The 27,865-nt window shown below is 59.5% G+C and overlaps 1 protein-coding gene across 1 annotated transcript; it reads right to left on the bottom strand.

Annotated features, from left to right (window-relative positions):
* Positions 1 to 3,719: 3,719 nt before the first annotated feature.
* On the bottom strand, positions 3,720 to 17,879 carry PRDM12 (PR/SET domain 12). Its single transcript, XM_047831483.1, has 5 exons — positions 17,657 to 17,879; positions 15,600 to 15,790; positions 14,081 to 14,236; positions 5,488 to 5,599; positions 3,720 to 4,129 (listed from the first exon to the last, which is right to left on the bottom strand). Exons 1-5 carry the CDS (start codon positions 17,877 to 17,879, stop codon positions 3,720 to 3,722), a joined length of 1,092 nt encoding a protein of 363 aa, XP_047687439.1.
* Between the last annotated feature and the right edge of the window lie 9,986 nt (positions 17,880 to 27,865).

Genomic DNA, 27,865 nt, shown 5'->3' with positions numbered 1-27,865 from the left:
ACACAGAGACACTAATTGACTTGCCCTAGGTCACACAGCTAGTGACGGGAGGAGCAGGGTTTCAAACCCAGGCTGGGTGGCCTCTATCTAGAGCCCTCTACTCCTGGAGTTCCTGAACCATGCAACAAGATGAGAAAAAGACAGAAAGGGCATCTTGATTGCAAAGAAAGAAGTAAAACTGTCTTTATTCATAGACAACACGATCGTGTAAATAGTAGTCCTCAGGCATCTACAAAAAAGCATAAAATGAGTAAGCGGGTTTTGCAAGGTTGAAGGACACGAGGTCCATATACAGTGCTGGTCTACACTGCATCCCTGTGGGATAAGCAGAAAGCCCTTTGGACCGACTCCGTGGGTTGCCTGGGCAGCAGTTGGCCTACTGGTCCTCATGAGCATGGTTTCTAGGGTCAGCCGCCCTGGCGAAACGTGCTCTGCCAGTCGTGGCTGGGTGACATGGGCAAATGACTTCTCTTCTAGCTCAGTTTTCTCCTGCATCAAATGGATATTAATAGAGCATCACGGAGGGAAAAAAAAAAGAACATCAGCTTCGTGGGAGGATTCCCGGAATAAATGCATTTAGATCCCTAAGGCCAGAAATTTCTGTGGCTGTGTTTGCAGGCTTTGCGGGGAGGACGGGGTGTGCACTCTGTGGAAAGGGGCCGGAGGCACCTCCTGCAAATGCCAGCACGCTTCATTCAGTACAAGGTCAGCAGCAGGCGTAGCAAATGTGCTGTAGTCTGCAATTACAGCCTGCTGCCACCAGGTGGGTTCCGGAGCCCGGGCTGTGGACCCTGGGATCTATCTGAAGCAGGGACTTCACAGAAGGGAATTAATTGTCTATAGGGAGTGATATCGATTTTTGATCGAGGGCCCCACTGACTTCTCTGAGGTCTGACTTCCCACGCTCCTTCTTTGGGAAGCCAACATTACTCTCTGGGAGGCATGGCATATGGGTCAGGAGGGTGTTTAACTGCATCAGCATCCACAGGAAAGGGGATTCAGCTTTTTTTCGTGGAAACGAGGCTTCTGGGGTCTACAGCGGGAGGAGGGTAATACCGGGGGCCACTGGAAGGATCAGAAGTTTGGTGGTGAGGTTTCAAAGGAGAGGCGAGGTTGGTGACAGGGGGAGAGGAGTACCAAGGGTGACTTTCCCCATTTAGCCGAGGGGAGGACACCCCAGATGGGATGTACATCCCTACCCATGCCCCCATCTACCAGGATACAAGACCAGTCCCCCAGAGTATGGGAGTCTTTCGGAGTACCCGAAACTCCAAATGGGGATGGCCTGAAGATAAAAGTGTGAATTCAAGGGGCGCCTGGGTGGCTCAGTCGGTTAAGCATCTGACTTCAGCTCAGGTCATGATCTCACGATCATGGGGTTCGAGCCCCACGTCGGGCTCTGTGCTGACGGCTCGGAGCCTGGAGCCTGCTTCGGATTCTGCGTCTTCCTCTCTGCACCTCCCCCATTCACACTCTGTCTCCCAAAAATAAGTAAACGCTAAAAAAAAAAATTTTTTTTTTTTTAAGTGTGAATTCAGGGCCGCCTGGGTGGCTCAGTTGGTTGAGTGTCCGACTTGATTTCAGCTCAGGTCATGATCTCATGGTTCATGGGTTGGGGCCCCGCATTGGGGCTCCACGCTGACAGTGTGGAATCTGCTTGGAATTCTCTCTCTCCTGCTCTGTCTGCCCTTCTGCTGTTCTCTCTCTCTCTCTCAAAAGTAAATAAAAACATTTTAAAAAGGGGTGAATTCAAGTGCCTTCAGGTATGTGTGTGTGTGTGCCCATGTACACACGCATGGCTTTATGAGGATGCACAGAAGTATCCCTGTGGGATGTCAGTGGCTTGGAAGCGTGACCCTTGGCTTGCACGTGCTGGATTACAGGTGTGAACTCACACTCCCCAGTGTGCACACGTCCTCCTGGTCGGGAGGTGCTGGAGAGGAGAACCAGGGCCTGGACCTGCACTATGGCCTTCCTGCCCTTTCGTCTTCCTTAGGGAGGGTCTGGAAATGGGTGCCCAAAGCTTTCGGAAATTCTAGGCACTGGGAGGGCACTTGGTGGCCATCGGGGTCCACCCACACTGGCTGTTTGAATTCTTTCAACTTGTTCACAAAATGGGGGGGAAAAAGTGAGTAAAGATTTTGGGCAAGTAACAAAGTGGGACACCAATATCTGAGAGTCAGCGCTGGGAACCACAAAGAATATGCTCAGCCCCGTCGAGGGTCCCGGTTGCTTTGAATTGTGGCCTTCTCTTTAGGAGCTGACACCCCGGTTGTGACAGAATTTTCCTTGGGGAGGGTACAATGGTGACTTTCAAAAGCAGTGAAACAACCCTTCTTCCCACCCCCTCTCCAGTTGCTAGGCGCCTTCCATATTTCCTTTTCCTGCGGACAAATGTGTCGACCCCTTCAGATGCTAAGTGATAAATGTTCCAAGTAATTTTTATTTTAGAATACAAGAGAGGTACAAATGTATTTACAGTTGTACATATACAATCAAATAATATATATCACAGTTTCGTAAATATCCTTTTAGATAAATATTTACAAAGTTAAAGTGACCATTTTCTGGAAGTAGAACACAGTTTCTTGAAAACTCTATACATTTTATACTTTTCATTACTATTATAGTTTCTTTAGTTTACAAAACGCCCTAGGGAATTCTGGTAAAGGACTGCAAGGTGGGACAGGCGACACCAGAGGGCGCCCTCGGCCAGAGTTTGGGGAGACTCGGGAGGAGGCAAGGAGGGTGCGGGTGGAAGGGGCGAACCCCCACCCCGCACCCCCAGGCCCCGGGATCCCGCACTGTTTGGAAGTTCTTTGCCGGCGGAGAAGCCAGTCTTGCCCTCCTCCCGCAGGCGTGTGGCCAGAAGGGGAAGGGAATCTTCCTCTTACCAAACATAAATCAGACATGAAGGAGAGGAGGCATGGCTCCAACTCTCCCATTTTACAGATCGGTAAGGGGTAAACCGGGGCCCAAAGAGGAGGAGGGCCTTGCCCCGGTCCTCCGGTGGATTTCCGTTTGCCCTCGCGCTCAGCCTGCCTGGCACACGCACAGTATTGGTGCTTCGGTCCCTCCCCGGGAGCCGGCTTTGGGACTAAGGTGGCCAGAAGGAGAGAAGGGCCCGCCCACGAGGCAGGAGCAGGTTTCAGGTCTCTTCCGGCTGCCCCCGAGCCCCGCCAGCCCCCAACTCTCAAGGTCGTGTCCGTGACTCCCGACCCTGCGGGGGCACCGGTCCCCAGAGGCAGCCGGAGGTGCGGTGCGCGCACCGGCCCGCACTCCCGCCCTCAGGCCCGGGCCGGTCGTCCTCCCCCCACTCCCGAGCTCCCCGTCCCCGCTGAGGCCCCGCCACCCCCGAGGGATGCCAGCCCGGGCGGCCGGCTCGACGGCAGCGGGGAGACTCGGGGGCGAGGCCGGGCGTGGAGGAGGAGGAGGAGGCCGATCAGCCGCCCGTCAGTGTCCTCACCTGCGAGACTGAACGGAGACTGTTTGCCTAGGGGGTCACTTCCGGGGCGCACCTACGGCGCGGGGCACCTCTGGCCGGAGCGGGGGGGGGGGGGCGCGGGGGCGGGGTCGAGTCAGGAGTGAGCGCGCAGTCCCGGCCCGCGCCGCGCGGGCGGGAGGCGGGAGGCGGGGCGCGCGCGCGCGGCGGGCGCGGGCGCGCGCGCGCGGCGGGCGCGGGCGCGCGGGCGCGGCGGGCGCGGGCGCGCGCGCGGCGCTCACAGCACCATGGCCGGCAGGTGGTGCGCGGCCGCGGCGGCGGCAGCCGCGAGCGCGGGCGCGTGCGCGTGCGGCGCGGGCAGCGCGGGCGAGTGCGTCTGCAGCGCGGCGCTGGGCGGCCGGTGGCGCGCGCTCTTCTGGTGGGCGCGCAGGCCGGCCAGCTGCGAGTAGGCGCTCTGGCACACCTGGCACTTGTAGGGGCGCTCGCCCGTGTGCAGGCGCACGTGGTTGCGCAGAGTGGACGACTGGCTGAAGCGGCGGTTGCAGAAGCGGCACACGAAGGGCTTGTCCAGCGTGTGGATGCGCATGTGCGAGCGCAGGTTGCTGCGCGAGTTGAAGCCGCGGTGGCAGATGACACAGCGCATGCGGCCCGCGGTGCCCGCCGCCGAGTCCGCCGGGTGGAAGTCCTCTGGCCGCGCGGGCGGGGCCCCGGGGGGGGGGCAGGCGGGGAGAGGGCGGGGGAGGGGGGGGAGAGAGCAGGCTCGTTACGACCCGCGCCGCCGCGGCCCGGCACGCGCGCACCCCCCCCCACCCCCCCCGCCCCCCCCCGCCACGCGCGCCCTCCTCCCGGCCCCGCCTCGGATGGCCCCGGGCGGGCGGGTGCGGGGTCCGGAGCAGACCGGTGGGCGGGATGAGAGGGGCGTCAGGGAGCCTGGCTTGGGGTCAGATAGGAGTTGGATCCAGACTGTGCTGAGACCTCGAGGCCTTAGTGACTTCGCCTCCGAAACCTCAACGTTCCCATCTGTAAAACGGGGACCTACTACGACCTCATGGGGCTATGCACAACTTGGCCAGATGATCACAAAAAGCTGCACTTTACCTCCCTTAGCCTGTATATGGGAAGCACGTGGCTCAAAGCAGCCTTCTATAAATGACTGTCTTCCATAAAAGGCCCCCCAAATGCCATTTATTCATCCCACAGATATTTCCTGGGTGCCTGTTATGTACCAGGGAACTGCGCCTCATTGTTCTCATTGCTGAGATGGAAGCAATAATAGCATCAGCCCCAGAAGCTGCTGTAAGGATCAGAGAAATTAGTGTTTGCAAAACATTAGCCGCAGCGCAGGGTCTCAGCTTTGTCCTCTCAAATTAAAGATGACCACATTTCGCGAGGGCTTTAGGAGGACCCAAGTGGGATGATAACCTGTAAAAGGTTTAGCTCGATAAACTTGGCATGAAATAGGTCTTGTGCAAGTGGTCTCTATCGTGATGACCAGTGGCCCCCCACAACCCACGGAGGCAAGGCACACTCTGCCCCACCTTCAATCAACGTGTTTATACCAAGCACCTGCCCCAGGCCCTACACCGGGGACAGAGGGGCACGTACATCGCCAGAGCTGGAAGGCAGTTTAAAGATCATCTCGCCCAACATCTTGCCTTCGCAGATGGAGAAACTGAGGCAAGATGGTGAAGCAGAGCTGGATCTCAATCCGGGCTCCCACTGCTGGGCCCCTTGCTCCTTCCGCTACACCCTCTGCCTCTCTGGCGTCTCCCCACGGAACCTGCCCCCAGATCATTTATTTTGTCCAGGAAACACACTGCCGTTCATGCGGGGACTGCGGGGGGCAGCTCCAGGGGCATCGGCCTGCTTGGGCCAATAGTCTGTGCTCAATACTGCTGGAGATGGAACCAGGATCCCCGGAGGCCAGGAGCCTCCCTGCCACAAAGACATGCGCGCGCGCGCGCGCACACACACACACACACACACACACACACACACTCACTCTCTCATTCTGGGTTCATCGTGGCCTCATGGAGACTACCTACCATGCTTGTTCTTTTTCTGCTCCTCCTCTAGTCCGGGCACACCAGGGATCCCCAGGAACGTGTTGTGTGAGTTTCCATACCACACCAGCAGCTCCTGGTCAGGAGGGATCATCTACAGGGAAGAAAGCAGGAGGGGGTTAGGGAGACAGCGGTCCCAGGTGTGAGACTCAGGGTGTCTGCACATCCCCCCTCCCTGCTCCCCCTGCCCCGGAGCCAGGAGGCAGCTGTCCTCTGCCTGCCATGGAGATGTGGATCCAGTGTCAGCCCCGAGAAAGCCACCCTAGGCGTCCCCAGCGAGCTGCACAAACATAGAAGTCCGGGGGATGCTCCGTCTGGCCCTCTGCTTCCCTCTCCCAGCCCAGGCCTTCTCGCCATCTCTGTCCTGGGGAACACTGCGGGGAACACAGCTGCCATCCAGCCGCGTAAGAGCTCCCGAACTGGCAGCAACAGAACGAAGCCTTGTAGCAAGCAGAAGTTCCGGAAGAAGGTAGGCCAGAAAACTTTTCGTTTCTGACTGAGGGGAACCAGAGTCAGCCAGCCCTCAGGTCTGCAGGGCTGAGGCAGGTGTGCCCCAGGAGCGTGGGCTGCGGGGCACCCTAGGGGACTTGGTTACATCTTGTCTGAAAATGTTCTGGCAACACCTCTCATCCAAAGCGCCCACAAGGCAGCACCACATCACACGTGCTTCTGTCCCTGTCACTGTCTCTGCGGGACTCCTTGCACACGGCAAATGCTAGAAAAGAAGCATTCCGATTGAGAGACACCCTCACCTCAGGAAATACTGGGGCACACGGACCTAAAATCCATTTCTATGGGAGAGAACTTCACAAATGATGACAGGGCCACTCCCCGGGGCGGGGGGGAACCTGCCCCAGGGAAGGGGTGAAGGCCTGGACAGTCCAGGGAGGCTGTGGAAGGCCTGATGTGGCACTAACCATAAACCCCACACTCCGGAGGAAGGTGGGGACATCCCAAGGGGCCCGCCAGGCCTTTGGCGACAGCCAGTTAGCCCCTCCCAATCGGGGAATCTTCAGGCCCCGGCAACTAAGACAGATGAGAGAGATGGGGCGCCTGGCTTTCTCGGTCAGTAGAGCACGCCACTCTTGATCTCAGGGTTGTGAGTTCGAGTCCCATGTTGGGTGTAGAGATTACTTAACAATAAAATCTTAAAAGGGGCGCCTGGGTGACTCAGTCGGTTGGGTGAGTGTCCAACTCTTGATTTTAGTCGTGGGATCAGGCTGCGCATCGGGCTCTGTGCTCAGGGTGGAGCCTGCTTGGGATTCTTTCTCTCTCTCCCTCTGTCCCTCTCCCCTGCTCGTGCTCTCCCAAATAAAAAAATAATAAAATAAAATAAAATCTTAGAGAGGGCGAGAGAGAGACAAAGGAAAGAGGAGATGGGCCCCACCCTCCCAAGCCTGCACCCCCCGAGATGACTTTGGCATTCAGCCCGTGGGTCACTCTCTGACCTTCCCAGAGAAAGCTGGACGCCCCCAGGCAGCAAGTGGCTTGTTCGCCTCACGGGTCGCCCACCATCTGAACGGAGTTGCAGCACCAAAGGTCACACGGAAACCATCTGGGGGTATCTGGAATCACGCAAGGATAGGAGCCCCCTCCCTCGGGCTCCCTGGTGGCAGAGAGGGCCCCGCCCCTTCCGTGGGGCTCTGGCCTGCAGACCCCCACCACAGGCGGAGCCCTTCTGGCCACCACCGCTTCCTTCCCCCGGTCAGAGCTAGGACAACCCTCAGACCAGCCAGCTCTGCTCGATCTGAAAGGAGACGAGTGGGCGAGGGCAAGTGTGTGAGGGGCCTCGTCACTGCGTCCTCCTAAGACTCAGCCCGGGGTCCCCGGGTCCCTTCCCAGCAGCTCCCCCTCCCCGCCCCCACCCATGGGGCATCACGTCAAGCCCTCAGGGTCAGTGAGTGACCAGAAACCAAGCAGAGGATGCCAGGGTTTGAATATGGAAAGTGCAGCCCCCGAACCCCAGGAAAATTAGGTGGTGCCTCAAAGAAGGCAGGCAGACTAGAACTTGGCACCACAGGGACAGTCCTCAAGGTCATTCACAGTCATGGCCGCTGTCCCAGAAGTCAGCGGGACAGCGGTGGGGGCCCTGCTGGAAAGGGGTCAGAGAAGACGGAGGTTTTGTGAGTCCCCCTGGAAAAGAGGAGGTTGGAACTAGAACAATCGAAGATCAGTTCATTGTCAGAAGGCTGCTCTCTGAGGGAAGGTGGGGATAGGCCCTCCGCCATCTGGTCCCTGTGTGACCCTAGGCCAGCCCTTGGCCTCTCTAAGCTTGTCTCCTCAAATGAGGGGGTGGGGGAACATGAGCCCTGAGGTCCCCCAACTCTGACACTCTGATCGTAAGTCATCTCCCACACCGTCCCGACTCCTAGCTTCCGTTTCCAGAATCATGCTTCCAAAGCAACAGGCTCCCCGTCAGACTGTCCCAACAGGAGACACTCCCGCAGAGGGTTCTGACTCAGGACCTGAAGTCACTCTGTCAGGCGCCACCTGGGCTCCCTAGCTGCCGAGCCTGTGACCTCGGGCAGCTTGCCTTCCATCGCCGGGCCTCAGTTTCCTCGACTCTAAAACAGGGACAGCACCACTGCTCTGGTCTCACGGGGTCAGGGCTCCGCGGAGCCCCGCACATAAACCTTGGCGAGGTGGACGGACACAGGAGAGCTTGCTATAATTTTCCCCAAGCCCACCAGCCTCTCAGGAAGCTGGCAGCTCTCTGTGGAGCATCAGGTCCCCCAGTGGCCCCCACAGAGCCTGCAGCGTGGCTCCGGCCGCTGGCACAGTGAAAGCCCAGGATGACTGGTGGCTTTGCCTTCGGTGACCCGACAAGAGCACAGGCTGGGGCCGCGTGCGCCAAGCACAGGAGCCCGAGATCGGGCCACTGCTTCCGGCTTGGCTGGGGCGGGGGCACCGCCAGGGAGGGCAGTGATGTGCATGGGAATTTCAGCAAGCCCCCGGCGGATGTCGCCCTGATCTTTGCCTCTACCTCCAGACTCTCAGTGTAGGAATCAAGTATCTAAGTCAACACCAGCCTTCTCCTTGTAATAGACAATAGCGATTGTTATTAAATCTAAAATGAACACGACAACAACAATGGCGAGGAACCAGAAGCCAAGAACATCTGGGATTGCACAGATTCTGAGTATTATTATTCAAAATGGTTGTTTGGAGGGGCACCTGGGTGACTCAGTCGGTTGAGCATCGGGCTTTGGCTCAGGTCACGATCTCACATCTGTGGGTTCAAGCCCCGTGTCGGGTTCTGTGCTGACAGCTCGGAGCCTGGAGCCTGCTTCGGATTCTGTGTCTGCCTCTCTCTCTGCCCCTCCCCGGCCTGTATTCTGTCTCTCAAAAATAAATAAACATTTAAAAATTATTTTAAAAATGGTTGTTTGGAATATTATTTAAAAAAATTTTTTTTGAAGTTTATTTATTTTGAGTGTGAGCACAAGGGGGGGGGAGGAGCAGGGAGAAGGAGAGACAGAATCCCAAGCAGGCTCCACGCCATCAGCGCACAGCCCCACGCGGGGCTTGAACTCATGAACCGTGAGCTCACAACCTGAGCCGAGATCAGGAGTCAGACACTTAACCGACGGAGCCGCCCAGGCGCCCCAGGAATATTATTTTTTAAATAAGAGCTTCAATATCGACTTTTGATATAGAGTGACGCGTGTATTTACCAACACATTTTTTTAAACGTCCGAAAATTAATTTTACTAGTTAATTTCAGAAATTGAAACCATGATGCAGACACGTTGGCCAAAACGTGTCAACACATAAGGCGGGGGGGGTATATAACGAAAAGTAACTCTCCCTCCCATCCTGGACGGCCAGCCACCGTCACCAGTTTTCTACGCTTCTTTCCACAGAAGGGTTTGTCATTTTGAGACGATTAAAACATGCTGACTTAAGGTTCGTGAGGAGCAGAGTGAATTCTGCTTTCTAGATGAGATAGCGGATTTTTAGAAAAGCAATGAACAAATATTACTTTCAAGCTACATATATATACATACACACACACACACACACATATATATACATATATTTATACGTATACATATACATATACATATACATATACATATACATATACATATACATACATACATAAAAGAAAGAAAATCTCTGAAGAAGAATCTACTGGAATTGGGAACGACACAGCTCGCCGGATCTGGAGAAGCCACCAGCACTAGGGAAGATCGGAAGTGGAGCTCTCAGATCTTTCCCGAGCTCTGGGAAGCCAGCGGCAGCCCCTGACCTGGACGTCTAGTCTCCGTTTGCTCACTGGTACCCTCATGCAATAACCCCAGAGACGGAGACAAGGAGACCCTCAGACCGGACCCATAGCCTCCTCCCTGAGATCCTGGTGCCATTGTCCACAGACTCCCAGGGTCCCGGCAGCTGACCGCCCGAGAGCAAAGAACAGCCACGGTGCCCGTCAGGCCTTCCAGATCCTTCCGTGGTGTCTTATGGCCAACACTCTGGCGTGGCCCTGGCAGGACTCTCCACTGGAGCCCGGAGAACCAGAATCAGCTATTTATTCACTTTTCTGGACATTAGGCGCTGGCTCAGGACACACAATAAAGCAAATAATTCCCAAAGAAACAGAGTCGCGTACCATAAAATCTACGTTGCCAAGACTTGGGGGGAATATCGGGGCCTGAGTCTTTCCTTGACAAATTACATAATCGCTCCACTCATGCTCTTAATTTTTATTTTATTTTAGAGAGAGAGTGCGCAAGGAGAGGAGAGGGGCAGAGAGAAAAAGAATCTTAAGCAGGCTCCGCGCTTAGTGCAGAGCCTGACACGGGCCTCAATTCCATGACCCTGGGACCGTGACCTGAGCCCAAATCAAGAGCTGGACGCTCAACCGACTGAGCCACCCAGGCGCCCCTCTCAACTTGTGCTTCTTAACCTTCCCTATCAGCCCAGAAGTTTTGTTCTGCCCCATTTCTGAATTTTTATTGTAAGTGGAAGCCGACCGGCTTGGGGTTGTTTTCCTAATAAAAATTTATGCCGCACTATTGAACATGCTCCCAGGAGGCTCTGAGGCCCTCCCTCCCTTTCCCCGGGCGGCGCAAAAGCCCTCGTCTAGAAGGATCTCCGTGTCATCTGGACGAATATCAATTTCCATTGTGCCACAGATGTCCTGACACACCAATTAATAGAGTTCCAGCAAATACATATTGGCCAGGGAGGCCCCATGACATGGTGACCAACAGCTTTGCCCTGGAGGGGGGGGGGGCGGTCAGACAGGCCTAGATTCAAATCACAGCTCGCCAACCTCCTGCGATCTCCCTGAACTTTAGTTTTATCATCATTAAAACGGGGACAGTGAGCGGCGCCTGGGTGGCTCAGTCAGTGGATCATCCATCCGACTCTTGGTTTCGGTTCAGGTCACCATCTTACAATCTCGTGGGTTCGAGCCCCGCGTCAGACTCTGCGCTGGCAGTCCGGAGCCTGCTTGGGATTCTCTGTCTCCCTCTCTGCCTGCCCCGCCCCTGCCCGTACTGTCACTGTCTCTCTCGGAATACGTAAATAAACCTTCGAAAAAAATAATAAGATGGGGACAGGGGACAGTGATAGTGTCTCACAGAGCTGAAAGGTCTCGATTCGTAAAAAGTTGCTCAGACCTTAGATCCAGGCCCCCATCCCCTGCAGCAAGACTTGCTTGTTCAACACTGAGTGGTCACTTGCTATGTGCCCGGCGCTTTCTAGAAATGTCATTTTAGGCACCTGACGTTCCAGTAAATGCTTCTGTGGCCAAATCGACGAGGAGAATGGCCCAGGAATAGCAGCCAGATGCCAAACCCGCCTGGGGGTTCTCCACCGACTGGCTGGCCTTGAAACCCCAGCCCCATTTGGAGGGCTACTATTTTGTATTTGTGGGGATTGCGAGGGCAGCCGCCGTGTATGCTGTTTATTGAAGAAAGATGTTCCTTCCCGTTTTGGGGGGCAAGTAATGGGTTCCCGTTACGGAAAATAAACAGCAGCTCTGAGTTGACAGAAAGAGTAAGACAATGGATCATGGCCAAGGCCCAGCTCCTCGGCCGACTCACACACACGCGCAGAACAAATGGCCCACCTATTCCAGAGGCTTCTGGGAGTGGCCCGGGGGAGCAGCAATTTCTTCTGGTGGAGCCTAGAAGGGCCAGGGAGCGCTGGCCTCCGCCCTGAGGCACGGTGGGTGGATCTGGGTGGCTCAGTGGGTCGAGCGTCCGACTTCGGCTCAGGTCATGATCTCCCGGTTCGTGAGTTCGAGCCCCGAGCGGGCTCTGTACTGACAGCTCAGAGCCTGGCACCTGCTTCGGATTCTGTGTCTCCCTCTTTTTCTTTGCCCCTCCCCTGCTTCTGCGCTCATGTGCTCTCTCGTTCTCAAAAATAAACATTTTTTTTTTTAAGTTTAAATGAAAATAAAGTGACATTTTGTGTTTCCTTGTCCCTCACCCAAACAGTCCCCTCCGTAGGCTTGCCAACCCTGGGCAAGCATTAACGGCAAGCCAGTGGTGTTTAGCTCACAGTATCATATGTGATACGATTTCCTTCCCCTTAGCCTTTTCTCTCACCTTAAATCCTGATGAAATGCAGGGTTTTCTTTTTTTGATCTTATACATTCAGATTCCTCCCTGGAGATACCCTTCAGCCACTGTGCCCTCTGACTCGGAATTTCTGTAGAAATTTCTATTGATGTTTCCTGACTCTGGTGAGCCTTGGGCAGGGACACCCACACCGGGAGATGAGACTGAGAGGCCCCCGAGTCTGTCCCAGCCGGGAGTCCTTTGGCCCGAATCGTGTGAACGTTCCTGTTTTCTCTCATGCGCACGCGCGTGTGCACCTGTGCTCGTGTTATGTGTGTGCACGCGAGGAACACGAAGGGTGTGCGTCCCCGGTCTCTTCTGTAGCGGGATGGCCGGGACTCAGTGCCCAAGTAGGAGAATGTGCGAGTGAGGCTGGGAGGGTGGGAGGGGTGAAGATGCAGGGGGTGCTCTCTGCTGGCAGTGAGGTTCAGCCACACCCGAGGCCAATTTGAGGCCAGCCGGGGGTGGGGTGGGGTGGGGAGGGGGTCCTTGTTCCCACAGAGTGGTGGCCCAGCCACATGGTCACAGCGGCCACCTCTGTCCTGGGCCTAGGCCACCTTCACGCAGCCCCATGCTGCTCCCCCTCACTTGAACCCCAGTCCAGAAACTGCACCTGGCTTCACCCTCCTGGTCCCCCTCCACTTCCTGGCCCCCCCACCAGGGGCCACCCTTCAGCTGGGACCCACTCCCGGCCACACCGGTACCCAGGCAAAGACCACCCTGCTGTCATCTCTGGGAGATTTCCTGGAGCCTGGTGACGGAGGGACAACTGGACCCCGGTTCCAGAAGCTGCTAGGCCCCAGTGCCCCTCAGGCCTTAGAAAGACTTGGGGCTCTGAGTCCCGGGGAGAAAATGGACTAACGGGAAATCATTCTCCTTCAGACTCCTCCAAAACTCAACCAAGCCCAGCCCCACCCTAAGGGACACTGCCCCCTTCCGCTAGCGGAGTGGAAGAATGAGGTCCAAACAAGTGTGGGGGGAACATCCCCCTGCTGTCCCCCCCCCCACACACACACACAGCCCTTACCACCAATCTGCCATGGGGAAGGAGGACAGCTTGTTCGACTCCGGGCCAGATGGTAAGCAAATTTCCTACCAAGGGACACTGTCCAGGGAGGGTCCCGACAGCATGGCCATCATGGCGGCCACCAGTTGGCTTGCTTTGTGTCGTCAGCCCCTCCCCACACACCGTCAGCTTTTCTGCCTCTGCCCAAGCGTTTCCCTATTGGGAACACCTCCTTTTCCCATCCTCCCGAACCTTCCCGTGACCTGGGTCTGGCTTAGCTACCCCCAACCATGGGATGTGATATTTATGTGTCTGCTCTCTCTCCCTTTCTCTCGCCTCCAAGAAGTTCCACTCCACACGGGCACTCGCACTAACACTGCCCCTGCAAGGCTCGGTGAGAGCTCCTGAGGCCGTCTGCCACCAAGTGAGACCCAGCTTCCTCCTCGTGGAATCCTCCCTCGTGGAGTAAATGCACAAGGATTATAAACGAGGATGCATACACAGAGCCTAGGAGAAGCCTTGCACAGCAAGGGATCAATACGTGATAGCGGAGACCAGAGTCGTGATCCACATGTCATGAGCATCCCATGCGAGCAGGACAAGGAGCTAAAATGCCGCAGACACAGTGCCCTCCCTCCCATCCAGATGTTTTCCCCAGGCTGCCTTCCCGCGTCTTGCTCTCCGTCTCTCTTGGCTTCTGGACCCCAGGACACCCTAAGCAGCTATCCAAGGACCTCACCGCTGAGGCGCTCGTGACATCCACAAGGGCATCAAGTCACAAGTTCTGTCCTTTCTGATCCACAGCAGGAAACCTGCCACCAAGTTCGTGCTCCCAGGGACCGCGATGCGTGGGCCCCGGTCGTACAGCCTGAGCGGGGCCAGCGGGGCCCGAAGGCAACGCCCTTCCATCCCCTGCGGTTCCCGGGACGGACGCGGCTGCCTGCACACCTTCTCCCGGCCGCCCCACGCTTCCTTACACAACAGGACACACGCTCACCTCAATGGCCTTGTAGAAGATGCTGGTGCCAATCTGGACGACCTCCAGGTTCTGTTCCTGCTCGTTACGTGCGCACTTGATATAGGTCATCCAGCTCCGGTGGTCCTCCTGGCTGGCATCGATGAAATAGCGCACCGTGCCATCCTCATTGAACACCTGCCCGCAGGGAGGCGAGGGACGGAGTGAGGCAGGCTGTGTCGCAGGCGCCACCTGTGGCCGGGCCCAGGCCCGGCAGATCCACACACACACACTCTCTCCCCGTGCTCGCAACAGCCCCAGGAAGGGGAAGCAGCTCTCAACTCAGTCTTCCAGCTGAGAAAAGGGAGGCTGGGAGCAGCGCAGTGACTTTCCGGAGGCCAGGCAGCTAGAAGTGACCAACAGGCAGTCGGTCTCCCGGGCCCCACGGCCCCTGCTGCCATGGGCTCCCCATCTCCAGAAGAGAAGGGTCTCCAGGGATCACTGACTGGACAAAGTGGTATCCAGCGAACCCCCTGGGGAGGCTCCTCAAAGCAGCGGAGAGCACTGGCCAGGACCTCAGAGGGGGGGACTCGGGAGCCTGGAGAGGGAAGACTGGCTCACGGTGACACCCTGGCCTGGCCTAACCCCCCTTGTGGGACCTACCAAGAATAGTCAGAGACCAAGCTGGACCCCAGCTTGCTAACCTAGCAACAAATGGGACCGGTAACTACTGGCCCAGGCCTCCAGGGAGGGAGGAGGTGAGGTCAGGAGAGGCGTCTGGACCATCGCCCTGTTCCCTTCCTCCTGCTCCTGTGACCAGAAGCAAGATGTGTCATATTGGGCTCCTCCAGGGACGGTGAGGTGGGGGCTGGAAGTGGATCCATGGAGGGAGGGGGAATGAGATCAGGGAGAGGGTGCTCCGAACTACCCCCGGCAGCTGCTGCTGGGGCTGCTCCGGAGCCCCAGGAGGCGGAATTGTTTGGGGGAGTGGCTTTGTCCTCCCTGGCGGAGGAGAGAAGGGTCCGAGGGCCTGGGATGAATGGAAGCTTCTCTGGGCTTCAGTTTCCATCGTCTGGTGGAATGTGGGCCCCTGACCTGGAAAGCTGACGCAACACCAGTTTGTCCCTGATCATTTCCAGTTGTCATCGTTCTGCCTGGGCTGAGAAGCCCATTCCTCGGAAGAACCCACAGCTCCCGTGGTTCTCCATGCTGGCCACCCTCACACCCAGGCCGGGTGGCTCTGAGGCATTTTCCTTGCAGCTTCCTCCGGGTTCCCTTCCCAGCAGTCGGCAAAACCCTGGGCAAGCATCGGCCTCTCCTGCTCTCTCTCAGTGCCCTCCTCTGCGAGTTGGGGCCAACAACAGTCCCGAGGGTTGGCCAGGGGGGAGGAGGGTCAGATTTTCCAAACAACGGCCTTCCCGCGAGTGGTTTGGGGAGGCTCCTTCAGGCATACAGGTGCGGGATCGGGCTTCAGGGAGCGCTGGGGCGCCAGGGACCAAGCGGCGGCGTCTGCCTGACTCCAGGATCCCGCCCGAGCCCCTCTCCCCTGGCTGGAACCTACCTCCCACATGAGGTTGTTGTTCTTGCAGATGTCCACATGCTCCGGGGCGATGACGCGGCCGGTGAAGGGGCCCATCTCGGTGCCGGCCTTGATCCACGTCTTGGAGAAGATGCCGAGGCCCTCGCCGGGGATGGAACTCTGCGCGATGATCACCTCCGCCGGCAGCACCAGGCTGGACAGCTTCTGCACCTCTGTGACCGCCGCCGGGGCAGGGGGACCCGGTCAGAGCCTGAGGCAGGGGATGGCCGGCTCTTCCCCACCAGGGACCCAGGCCCGTCCTGCCTGGCCAGACCAACCCCAGGCCTGCCCTGGAATGACTCTGCAGAAGTCACTGGGGTGTGTGCGCGCGCGGAGGAGTGGAGGGCGCAGGGTGGAGTCTCCTCCATTTGCAACCGGGGGACCCTCCGTACCTTCCAAAGCAAGAGATGCTTTGGGGCTCATTTCTAGGGACGCTTTTCTTTCCTTCTTTCCTTCTTTCTTTTCTTTCTTCCTTTTTTTTTTTTTTTTTTTTTTTTTGTCTCTCCACTAATTCTCAAAGCATCCACAACCTCCCTGCCCTCCACCCTGGAAGAGTTCAAGAACTACCGTGCCTGTCGCAGCGCGCGGGTTTACAGATGGGTAAACTGAGGCCAGCTCCCAGGAGGAGGCGGTAGCCAAGCCGAGACCGCCCTTCGGCCCGGCACTCAGCGCTCACGGCGCCTCCCCGCACGGAACCCAGGGCGCCGTGGAAGGACCCCGGAGGCGGCCAGCGGCTCTCACGCTTTTCGGGGTGCGGAAGGCCCCCGCACCTCGGGGCGGACTGGCGACAGCGCTGGAAAGAGACCGCAGGCTGCGGGAGGCGGCGGAAGGTCCAAAGAAACTCGGGCTGCGGCGGGCCGCCTTCGGCGCGCTGCGTGTGACCCGGGGCCCGCCTGGGTCCCCCTCCGCGCCGGGGATCCGGGGCGCCAGAAAGGGCGGCGCCCGGATCCAGGCGAGCCCTGAAGTCGCCCCTCTGGGCGGGAAAGAGCCTGGAGGCCCCCAGCCCCCCCGGGGAGGGGTCCCCCCGCCGGGCCCGGCAGCCGGAGTGGGGGCGGCCAGGCGCACAGGGGCGTTTTCCATGTCTTACAAGGTTCCCCTCTAAGCTACCTGGGAAAATAGCCGGCGAGCGGGCCGGCTGAAAGGGGGGGTTAAACGGTGTCCATTGCGGCGCGGCCGGCAATTTGTCACGCTGTTAAAGTGATAGCATTCATTCGGCTCCATTCGAAAGAAATTGCTAATTCTAAATTCATTAGCCCGGGAAGAATGCTGTAGCAGTAAATTGTAGCTCAATGCGGAGGGGACTTGTTTAAAAGGGGCCGAGGAATTCCCCTTACAAAAAGGGGGGATTAGATGGTTGACATAGCGTGAATGGAAGTGGAATTAGTCTGCACGGTAAATTAAGAGAGGAACAGAAATCGTCACGGGGGAAGAGAGGGCGACGCGCAGAGATGCCAGCGTCGGGGAAAGATATTGTTTGCAGGTTGATGAATGAGGAGTAAGAACTTGAGACATCTTAAAGAAAAGAAACTTTTCTCGCTCTCTCTTTCTCTCCCTCGCTCCCTCCGCGGCTTTCTCTCCCGGCCCGCCCGCCCTCCGCCCCCTCCCCAGCACCCCCCCCCCTTTTAAAGTTCTCGGTTTAAGTGGGAACTTTCGCGGGTCAAGCCCAAGTTAACTAAATGAATTTTAAACCCCTTCTTTTTGAGTCAACTGCTATTACACGCCTAGTAAGGCTTTAAATGCCGGGAACCCGCCGGCTCAAAGGGGCGAGGGGCGGGCGGGGGTGGGGGGAGCCTGGGGGCGCCGGGCCCCGCAGTCTCGACGCGGCCGCTTCCCGCCCCGCCCCGCCCCGCCCGGGGCCTCGCCGCTCGCGCCCCGGTTCGGCTTCCGGGAAACTGAGGCCCGCGGAGCACCTGCAGCGCCCAGGCCGGCGCGAGCGGCCGCGACGCCCCTGGTCCCGGCCGCGCCCCGGGCGTCGCCAGGCGGGGAATCCGGGGCCGCCGGGAGGAGGGGACGCGACCGGCCTCGACGGCGCGACTCACCGCCGGAGAAAGACTGCGCCAGGACCTCGGCGGTGAAGGCCGTCTTGGGGCTGGCGTGGTGGCTCTTGTCCTCGAAGAGCTGCTCGCCCAGCACGTTGCGCCAGCGGCCATACAGGAAGCTGTGCAGGATGTCGGAGGTGATGACCTCGGCCAGCGCCAGCCCCGGCGCCTTCAGCCCGGTCTTGAGCACCAGGGCCTCCGCCGGGAGCACGGAGCCCATCATGGGCGGCCCGGGGCTCGCCGGCGCCGGGGACGGACGGCCGGGCCGACGCGGGGATGCGGCGGGTGAGAGGGGAGCGGAGGAGCGAGAGAGGAGGGCTGTGCTGGAGGAGGAGAAGGAAGAGGAGCAGGGGGAGGACGAGGACGAGGAGGAGGAGGAGGAGGAGGAGGAGGAGGGGGAGGACGCAGGAGGGAGCGGGAGGCGAGGCGGGCTGCGAGGAAAGTGAACGAGGGGGAGCGAGGCGGAGAGGGAGAGGAATCAGCAGGGACGGCAGAGGCGGCGCGGAGGGCCGGAGAGACGGGGGTGGAGGCGGAGGTGGGTGCGGGGGCTGCGGGGCGGGTGGGAGGCGGGTGGCTGCCGAGAAACGGCGGCGAGGGGCTCTCGGACGCGCGCTCGCCTCTCGCACACCCGGCCCGGACGGTCTTCCCCTTGGCAAAATCTCAGCGCCTTTATAGGAGCCGCAGTGACCCTCCTAATTGGTTATTAATGACCCCCTGACGTCGGACAGACTTGTTGTACCCGGCCGGGCGCGAGGAGCCCTCGCCGCGAGAGCTCAAGGGGCGGGGGCGCGCAGGCCGCTCCGAATTGTCCCTCTTCGCTCCTCCCGCCCCTCGCCGGCCCTTCCTCTCTCGCCCCCCCTCCCCTCCCCGCCTCTTCCTCCTCCTCTCCCCGTGGGAAGCGCAGGGCTGGGAGGGAGGCTCAGCCCGCGGCGAGGAGAGGAGGGGACGGAGCAGGGGAGGGGGCGCGAAGAGGCTCGCTCGGATTCCGGGGACCGGACTGGGCCGGAGGGGACGCCTGGCCTCGGGCCCCGCCGGCCCCGCGCTCACCCACTTGTCCCAGGCCGGCTCTGCGCAGCTCCTCCCGGCCCGGCCCGGCCCGGCCGGCCCGGCGCTCCCCTCCCCTCCCCTCTCCTCCCCTCCGCTCCCAGGCCCTCCCGGCCCGGCCCGGCCCGGGCTCTCCGGAGCTCCAGCCCCCAGGACGCAGGCCGCGCCGATCCCCCGCTGCAGACGGCGCTGCTGGAGCCGGGCGCTTCGCTTCAAACGGGCCGCTCCTCCCGCCCCGCTCGCTGCTCGCGGCCGAGTGTGAAACTCTTCCCCGCGCGGAACGGGCTGCGCGGCGGGGCTGCGGCCAACGCTGGGGCCGCCCTGCCCGAAACGGCGTCGTGGGCGACCGGTTCCCGCCTCTCGGGGGGCTAGGGACGGGAAACCCCGCTAGCCGCGCGTTGTCCAGAATAGGCTTTTCTGATGAGCACCGGGGGAGGCGGTGCTGAGAGGGGTCCCCGGACAGTGAGTGGGAGCAGCCGGGCTCCAAAGCGAACGTTCTCCGAAACCGCTGGCAGCCCCAGGCGAGGCTGCGGTGCGCGCGGGGCTTGAGGCTCCGGCCTCCCAGCTTCTCGGCTAGGCTGCCACCGAGGGAGGCTCGCAGCCTTCGGGACTCCTTCCTTCCGGCCTCCTAGTTCTCGTTCTTTCTCTTCTGGCCTCCCTCTTCTCTCCCTTCCTCCCTCCCCCATTCCACCAGGGTGCTTTTTCGGCGCTGAGGTTCCCAGGCACCCGCAGCGCCAGCACGGTGTCTCTCGGCCTCTTTCCGGAGACGAGGAGCTGCTGAGCCTCCGACGAGGCCACGGCTTCCTGCAGGCTCTGCCGACTTCTGGGGTTAGCCTCAAGCCCCGACCCCAGCCCTAGACGCGGGAGGGGCTTCATAGGGACACCTCCTTCCCTCCCTGCAATTTCAGGTTCCGTTAACGGAGCCGAGTTTTCTGGGGGCATGGTTTGGGCTCCGGATTAGCTAGAGGAATGGGACTCTCCAGGCTTCCTCCGCAGCATGGGGGACTTGCACGGAAGGTCGGAGGCCTGGCCTTCCCGTTCGGAGGTCACTGCCCTCCCCACCCCTTGGCAAAGAACTCCTTCCACCGTGGGGTCTTGGCCTTTGCTAGGCCATCCTGGCACCTGACCGCTGTGGACCCCCGGCCTCCGCCTGCCCAGTGCGGGCCAGTGGTCCCCGGCATCCCGGTGTCCGCATCGGCGCTTAGGGTAAAGAAGGCGGCAACCGCAGGCCTTCAGACCCAGGGCCCGGGTGCGCCTGGAGGCTGATGCCCAGAGGAGGCTGCACCCGGCAGAAGGCGCGACCGTCGGGCCTGGCGCCAGCAGAGGGCAGCGCTGCAGAGGAGCAAGCGCAGCTCGCGGGTGAGGTCCCGGAACCTCGAGTCCCTTGCAGATGCTGCCGGAGGGCCACACCGGCTCAGGCTTGAACCGGGGGTTCCGTGGGAGGGGGCCGACGCAGTCCGAGCCTGGGTGCCCTCACTCACGCCTGGACCTTAGCTTCTGCCAGGACGTGGTAGAGGGGGAAACGCGCCCGGGCGTAGGAGACCACGTCGGAGAGCGCCCCGAGAGATGAAAGGAGGCTGAGGGCTTCTGTACGTCCTTGGGACGGCCTTTCTGTCTGGGCCTCAGTGTCCCTGTCTGCACAACGGGTTAAGCTGGACTTTGCGAACTGAGGTTCCTTCCCACCTTGCCCCATTCTGGGTCAGATCACTTTCCTCTGAAAGCCCGGAGGATTTTTGCCAATTCCCCGGCCCCGCCCCGGGAGAAAAGCCCTCGCTCGGGTCTGTGCGTACCTCCAACCACGGGCGCAGCATTTGGGACCTGGACCCCAGCTCCGGGTCAGAAGGTGAAAGGACTGAGGGTTCGGACCGCGCCTAGGGAGCCCGATTCCTTTCCCCAGGACCCGAAAACCCGGGGAGCGGTGCTGGGGGCGGGGGGTGGGGCGGAAGCCGCGCCGGGGGCTGCCTTCCAGCTCGTGCGCCCGCCGGCCCCGCGCGCGCCTCCGCCGTGCGCTCTCAAATTTTGTGCTTCTGGTCCAGCCCCGGGCCCGCCTGAACCGCGCGCCCCAGGGAAAGGGCAGGGCCCACTGGAGTCGGGGCGCAAGGCCGCGCCCCGAAATGCGAGGGAAGAAAGACATTGCACGTTCCGGAGTTTCTCCGCGGATGAGCCGCGTGGTTTTTCGCGGGGCCCAGGCGAGGAGTGTGTCGGCGCCGCAGCCCCCTACCCTACCCTGGCCCGGCCCGAGCTCGCAGGCGCCGCCCTCCTCCCGCCTGCGGGCCGCTGTTCCGAGATCTCTTTAATATTCATGGGCGTTAATAGAGAGGCCCCCAGTATATCGGTCCATTGTGGGCGGCTCGTAGGGCTTGAATAGGCCCCGGCCCTCTTTCTTCGGCGCAGCTTCCCGAGGGGCCGGGCCAGGAGTGAATGGCCCCGCTTCCCGCCCCGCGCCTCCTCCCCCTCGCGGGGAGAACATCTTTATCCCCGCCGCCGCCGCCGTCGCCGCCGTCGTCGCCCCGGCCCCCATTCACGCTCCCGGGCTCCGGGCGGAACGAATCAATCGGCCGCGGCTCTTCGGAGGTCATCCGCGTGGCCTGGGCTCCCCCTTCTCCCGGAGCCCACGGGAGTGGACAGAGGGATCGGCGGCAGGCCGACGGACCTACGGACTGAGGGACACTTGGGTGGTGGGGGGGGAGGGAGCAAGGGCAGGGGAGCCCCGCGAGGGGTGGCCGGCCCGGCGCCGGTGAAGAGGGACCCAGGGTCCCGCGGCCGCCCGAGACCGGCTCGTATCTACCTGTTGCCCCGCACAGAGCGGAGCGTGGAGAGAACGGGGGCCACGGCCCGAGCCCCTCTCGACGCACCGGCGCGCGCCCCTCGGGGCCCGGCGGCAGCACCCCCCGAGACCCGGGACTCGGGGTGGGGGGCGGCCCGGCCCGCAGGGCGCTTTCGTTCTCGCCTCTGCGCCCCTGCTCAGCCCGCGGGCGCCCCGGTCCAGACTGCGCGCTTCGGCGGGGCGTTCCGAGGGGAAGCCGGGCGCCCGGCTCCCGCGCCCTCACTCAGCCGCCCCGACTCGGGTGCAGGGGGGGCGCGAGTCGGCCAGGCGGGGCCGAGCGCCCGGGTCCCCGCCCCTCCCGCCCCGCGGGCCCTCCGAGGCGCAGAAAGGAGCCCATTGTCCGCCGGGAAATACATTTTTGGGGGCCGAGTGAAAGCCCGTCTTTCTTTTGAACTTTAGAAGAAAGTCTTCTGCCCTCGCCCCTCGGAGGGAGAGATTTGTCTCCCCTCCCGGGGGCCCCCGCGCGCCTCCTCCTCCCGAAACATCTGCCGGGGGAAAATCCACCCTGGAGGGCAGATCGCGCTCGCTCTAAGCCCCGCGAACTCATTAAAAAGATATTAGCGGCGGGGGCAGGTCCCGCGCAGGTATCGATCGGCCGGAATGAGCCCGAGGAAGAAAAGGCGAAGAATGCGGTCGCGCCGCGTCCCGACCCCCTACCCGGGTCCCCCGGCCCCCTGCGCCCCAGCCCCGCGGCGGCGGCGGCGGCGGCGGCGGCGGGGCCCCCCGAGCGGCCCGCGCGGCCGGCTGCCTCGCGACGCGGCTCGCCCCCCTCCCCCCCTCCCGGGCTCCCCCTGCCTCCCCGTGCCGGGCGCCCCCACCCCTCCGCGCCCGCACGCGGGGTCCCGGCCCCTCCCGCCGCTCCCCTCCACCGCGCTCCCCCCGCCCGCGCCGCCCTCCTTCTCCGGCGCGCTCTCCTCTTTCGCCGGCTCCGGCCCCCTCGCCGGCTTCTCACACCCTCTCGGCCTCCTCCTCCCATTTCTCTCCCGTGCTGAGTCTCAGTCTTTCGGGTCCCAGTCCCGCCGTGGCCCAGGGAAATTCCTTCCTCTCGTGGGGCCCGCGGGTCCCCCGGCCCCCGTTCCCGCGGGACGGTTCAGGGCTCCAGCGCCCCCGCCGACGCCTCCAAAGGCCCGACGGGCTGCGAGGTGGGGTGGCGGCGCGGGCCCGTAGAAACGGTTTTGATGGACGTGACTCGGGCCTGGCCTGCCCGGGGCTGCCGGGCGGAGCGGCGGCCGCAGCGCCTTGAATAGGGACGGCGCCCCCGCCCCCCTCAATCTAATTAGCCTCCCGGGCCGGGGAGAGACAAAGGCGCGCCCCGGGGCGCCCACGTCGAGCACGTCTGAGCGGAGCCGGCGTCCCGGACGCCAGGTGACCGGCACGCGAGTCTCGCTGGGCGCCGAGGGCAGGGATCCCCCCCCCCCTTCCCTGCTCCTTCCAGAACCCTCCGCCCCCAACGCCCGCGCCCGGGCTCCCAGCCCCGAGGATGCCAGCGCCCAAGTCCGAGTGACAATCGGCGCAGCGGGACCCAGGGGAGCTACAACTCCAGGAGAGGCACGGCGGGCGGGTGTTGGACACAGGCTTATGGAGGGAGGCGGCGAGGGACGGAGACGGAGGGAGACTGAGGCCAAGAGAGGCCGAGATGGAAGGATCCGGATGAAAGTTAAAGTCTGCGACGACGTGGAGACACAGGGACCGGTAGAGATGAGAGGAGGTCGAGCAGGGATTCCCAAAGTGCCTGCGGCTTTTGAGAGCTAGAGAGATGGGCCAGAAGCAGGAAGAGGGAGGACTGGGGAGGCTAGGGACAGAGACATGGGCGCGGGTGTGTGTGGGAGGAGGGGGGGTGCGGTGGGAAGCAGGCTGGCAGGATGGAGAGAGGAGGAGGCTGGCTGGGGAAGGTGGGTGTCTCCAGGCCCTCTGGCATGGCCCTTCAACTCTGACGGCTTTCCCCCTCCTGTGGGTCCTGGGACAGCCCGAAAGAACTACCCGGACCCCACACCATCTTCCTTTCCAGAGACCCTGCCCCCGTGGCACCGGGCCTGCCTGGCCTTCCTCCATTTCTCGGCTGCCTGCCTCCCAGCTCTTACACCTGCTGCTGTCCGCCTGGGATGCCCCCGGAGCAGAGGGGGTTGGGGCAGAGAATGATCCCCTTGGCTGCCATCCACACTGTATCTGGCCTCACGGAGATCCCAAAGGCTCTGGTCATTCTTTTGCCCAAGAAACGTTTATTGAGTGGCCACCGTGTGCCTGCCTCTATACAAAGCCTTGGAGCACCCACGTGACCAGGGCAGCCGCAGTCCTTGCTTTCTCAGACCAGCTTCCAAGGCTGGGTGGGGTGGGGGGCCACCATGGCCAGTCTGGTGGCCCCGATGCCTCTGTCCGCGTGGCTTGGATCTCGTCTGTAAAGTGGGAACAATAACCCTGCCTGTGTCGTAAAGACCTGATGGGCCCAGTGAGTGAGCCTGCGGCTGTCATTCCTAACGACTGCTTCCAAAGACCACGCAACCGGTGGGTCCTCTGGGACCATCTGGATATGCCCCGAGGACCCGAGGATGTGAGTCCAATCCTGGCTCCAGCAGGTACTGGTCTGGAGCCCAGGCACCAGTTCCCCCTCTCTGTACCTCAGTTTCTTCATCTGCAAAATGGGGATAATGATAGAACCTCCGGCGGGAGGGCTGTCCTGCCGAATAAAAGACATAATGCATGGAAAGGTCGTAGGATCGAAAATGTGCTTCATATACAGAAAATATTAGCAACCTCGTTACACTTAAAAGTAACACGTGGCCACACTTGGAAATGTGGGAAATATGAAAGCGCTGGGTGGGTACCAACTACGGCCAAAGGGACACTGAAAAGCAAAACCAAATGCATGTACTCACACCGCTAATACTCCCCCCCGCTCACCGGCTCCAGCCTCTCCCCTCCTGTCTGTCCAGAGTCTGACTTTGGGCAATTAGAGACGATAGGCTCATCTGAAGACCCGTTAAATAAGTTGTAGCTACAACGAAGCGGAAATTTACTGCTTCAAATACCCAGTAGGTCCCAAATTGTATTTATTCTGGAGGCTCCTGGACACTCCAGACTCTCAGATCATCGTGTATTTATTTTAATTATGCGGCTATATTCAACGCACACCCACCGTGTGGCAGGCTGGTCCCTGGAGACTTGAGTTGAAGGTAAAGTAGTTCACCCAGCGTCTCCCGAGCACTTGCCCTGAGCTAGCCCGGTCTGAGCACAGAGAGGCCGCGGAGGACCCACCTGGTATCGATGCTCGGGGTGCTGAGGTTTTCCTGAGCAAGCTGGCGGGTCCACAGATCCCAGGCACACGGTGAGATGTCAGCCAGGGAACCCGAGTCTCAAGTCCTCGTCCTCCAGCTGGTGGGAACGTCCTCCTGCTCCTCACGACTCTCATGAAGGGGGTGCTTAGAGCCACCGGGCCCACCGGGCCCCATGCCGGCTCCACGCGTCCTATCAGGAAGCGCGAAACTGCGCCCTCACGTACCCAGATCGGCGGCTTTAAATGTGTGTCGAGCAGGGAAATGCTCCCTCCAGATGAACTCTTAAGAAGAAATCCGATTTTGGGGCGCCTGGGTGGCGCAGTCGGTTAAGCGTCCGACTTCAGCCAGGTCACGATCTCGCGGTCCGTGAGTTCGAGCCCCACGTCAGGCTCTGGGCTGATGGCTCGGAGCCTGGAGCCTGTTTCCGATTCTGTGTCTCCCTCTCTCTCTGCCCCTCCCCCGTTCATGCTCTGTCTCTCTCTGTCCCAAAAATAAATAAAAAAAAAAAAAAAAAAAAAAAAAAGAAGAAGAAATCCGATTTAGAGAACAGATAGAGGACTTCTAGTTCAGCCCAACATGTCGAGAACTCAGACGTCACCACTGTAGTCCTTACAAATAAGAAAAAGCTGGGGGCGCCTGGTTAGCTCGGTCGGTTAAGCGTCCGACTTCGGCTCAGGTCATGATCTCATGGTTCGTGAGTTCGAGCCCCGCATCGGGCTCTGTGCTGACGGCTCAGAACTTGGAGCCTGCTTTGGCTTCTGGGTCTCCCTCTCTCTCTGCCCCTCCTGTATCTCACTGTCTCTCAAAAATAAGTAAGTGTTTAAAAAAAAAAAAAAAAAGGAAAGGGAAATGCTGGACACACTGAAAACCAGCGATGTTTCCAGGACCCTTTGGAGAACTGAGGTTGAAAGGCAACTGTTACCCAGCGATCTGGGGAGACGGGGAACCTGGCGAGTCACGGGCAGGATGTGTTCACCCGCAGCAGAGTTGCTGGGGCCACAAAGGTGCAGGAACACATCGTGGCGATTTTGACAGATCGCTGGACGCTGAGTGTGGACGCGGGGGGAGCCATGGTTTTTTACCTCCAGGAACCCCACCAGGTTCTCCAGGAGATCTGAGAAGAGACCAGCTAGTGCCCCTGGCACGGGGAGGGGAGAGGCGTCCTGGTGAAATTCACCCAGAGCCTTATCCCAAACTGGGGAGGGGAGGTCTCCTCTCCCTCCAGCTCCCTCCAGACTTCCTATCTCACCTAAGGGAAAACAAATGGACAATCAGACATCATCGGCAGGAGACAGAGCTTCCAAGAATTTGCGGGGAGTAGAGTAGCCGGAGAAGGGAGTGGGAGGCAGGCAAGGAAAAGCTCTTGGACTGGAGAAGCGGCCCTGAGAGCCAGGCTCACTAAGAGACGGACCTGCCACTGAGCAACTGTAGAGTGTTCCAGTCTCCTGGACCTCCCCTCCTCCCCACCGGCAGGAGCTCCAGGATGTGGGTGATGATCCCATCTGTGTGGGGGTGGTGATCCCAGCTAAACGAGTTACAAGGTTCTATCTGAGGAGGAGTGTGCAGGGAAACCCAAAGTCAAGACAGGAGGTGAGAAGAGACACTAAGAGAATTCGAAACCACAGACGCTGGCAACTACAGCAAATATGACATAGCCTCACTCGTAGGCAGACTCATGTATTCCTTACGCTAAAAGCCTGTTTACCTCGGTTCCTAGTCTCTGCTACAGCGGGTTTGGCTCTCAACAGCAAAAAAATCACAAGGCATGCCAAAAGGCAAAAACAAAACGAGAAGACAAAACAAACAACAGACACAATCTGGAGAGACAAAACAATGATCAGAACCAGACTCAGGTATGACCCCAGTTCCAGAATGATCGGACAAGGAACAGAAAATAACTATGATTAATATGTTGAGCACTCTAGTAGAAAAAGTGGGCAAAGGGGAGAACAGATATGCATGTTAAGGAGAGAGATGGGAACTCTAAGAAAGAATCGAAAGGGAATGCTAGAAGTTAAGAACACCAGAAGGGCTCCTGGGTGGCTCAGTCGGTTAAGCGTCTGACTTCGGTTCAGGTCATGATCTCACAGTTTGTGAGTTCGAGCCCCGCATCGGGCTCTCTGCTGTCAGCACAGCGCCTGCTTGGGATCCTCTGTCTCCCTCTCTCTGTTCCTCCTCCCCCTGCTCTCTCTTGCACACGCATGCTCTCTCCCTCTCTCAAAAATACGTAAACATTAAAAAAAAAAGCCACTGTAACAGAAATGAAAAATGCCTTTGGCGGGCTCATCAGTAAGCTGGCTGTGGCGGGGGAACGAATCAGGGGGCTTAAATATGTGTTGATAGAAACTTACCAAAAGGAAGTGCAAAGAGCAAAGAAAAATGAAAGACACAACAAGATAGCCAAGAACTGTGGGACAATTAAAAGGTGTAACAGATGCGAAATTGCAGTCCCGGAAGGAGAAGAAAGAGCGATGGGACAGAAGGAATATCTGATGTGATAATCCTGGCCACGGCGAGTGGTCGGTCGGCTGGAGCCTTGCCTGGCATCTGAGTCTGGAACTCAGTAATGAACCTTGTGGTATGATTTTGCTGGAGGCCCGTATTCAAAGCGCAGTCCAGAGTTAGAACATCCCTCATCGGGAATGTGACCAGCGACGGCATAGCCAGGTGGAAATGGGTCGTGAGCTAATAAGTAGCACATGTTGTGGGTCTACAATGGGTTAAATTACGATTTAGATTATAGATCGGTTGTTCTCATGAATATACACGCAAAAATTCCAAACAAAAATGTTAGCAATTCAATCCAATGATATACAAGAAACATTGATAACAGATTGTGACCAAGTGAGGTTTATTCTAGGAATGCAAGGCTGGTTTAATATTGGACAATCACTGTAATTTGCTATATTAATATTTAAAAGGAGATGAATCGTAGGATGATTTCTTTAGATGCAGAAAAAGCATTTGAAAAATTTGGCCCCCAGTCATGATAAAACAGAAACAGAAAGGAACTCCCTTACCTGATAAAAAGTGTGTATAGGGGCGCCTGGGTGGCGCAGTCGGTTA

This window comes from Prionailurus viverrinus, chromosome D4 (assembly GCF_022837055.1).
Source record: "Prionailurus viverrinus isolate Anna chromosome D4, UM_Priviv_1.0, whole genome shotgun sequence".
Classification (NCBI taxonomy): Eukaryota; Metazoa; Chordata; class Mammalia; order Carnivora; family Felidae; genus Prionailurus; species Prionailurus viverrinus.
Note: the sequence above shows the minus strand (reverse complement) of the source record. Positions and strands in the feature narration are given on the sequence as shown.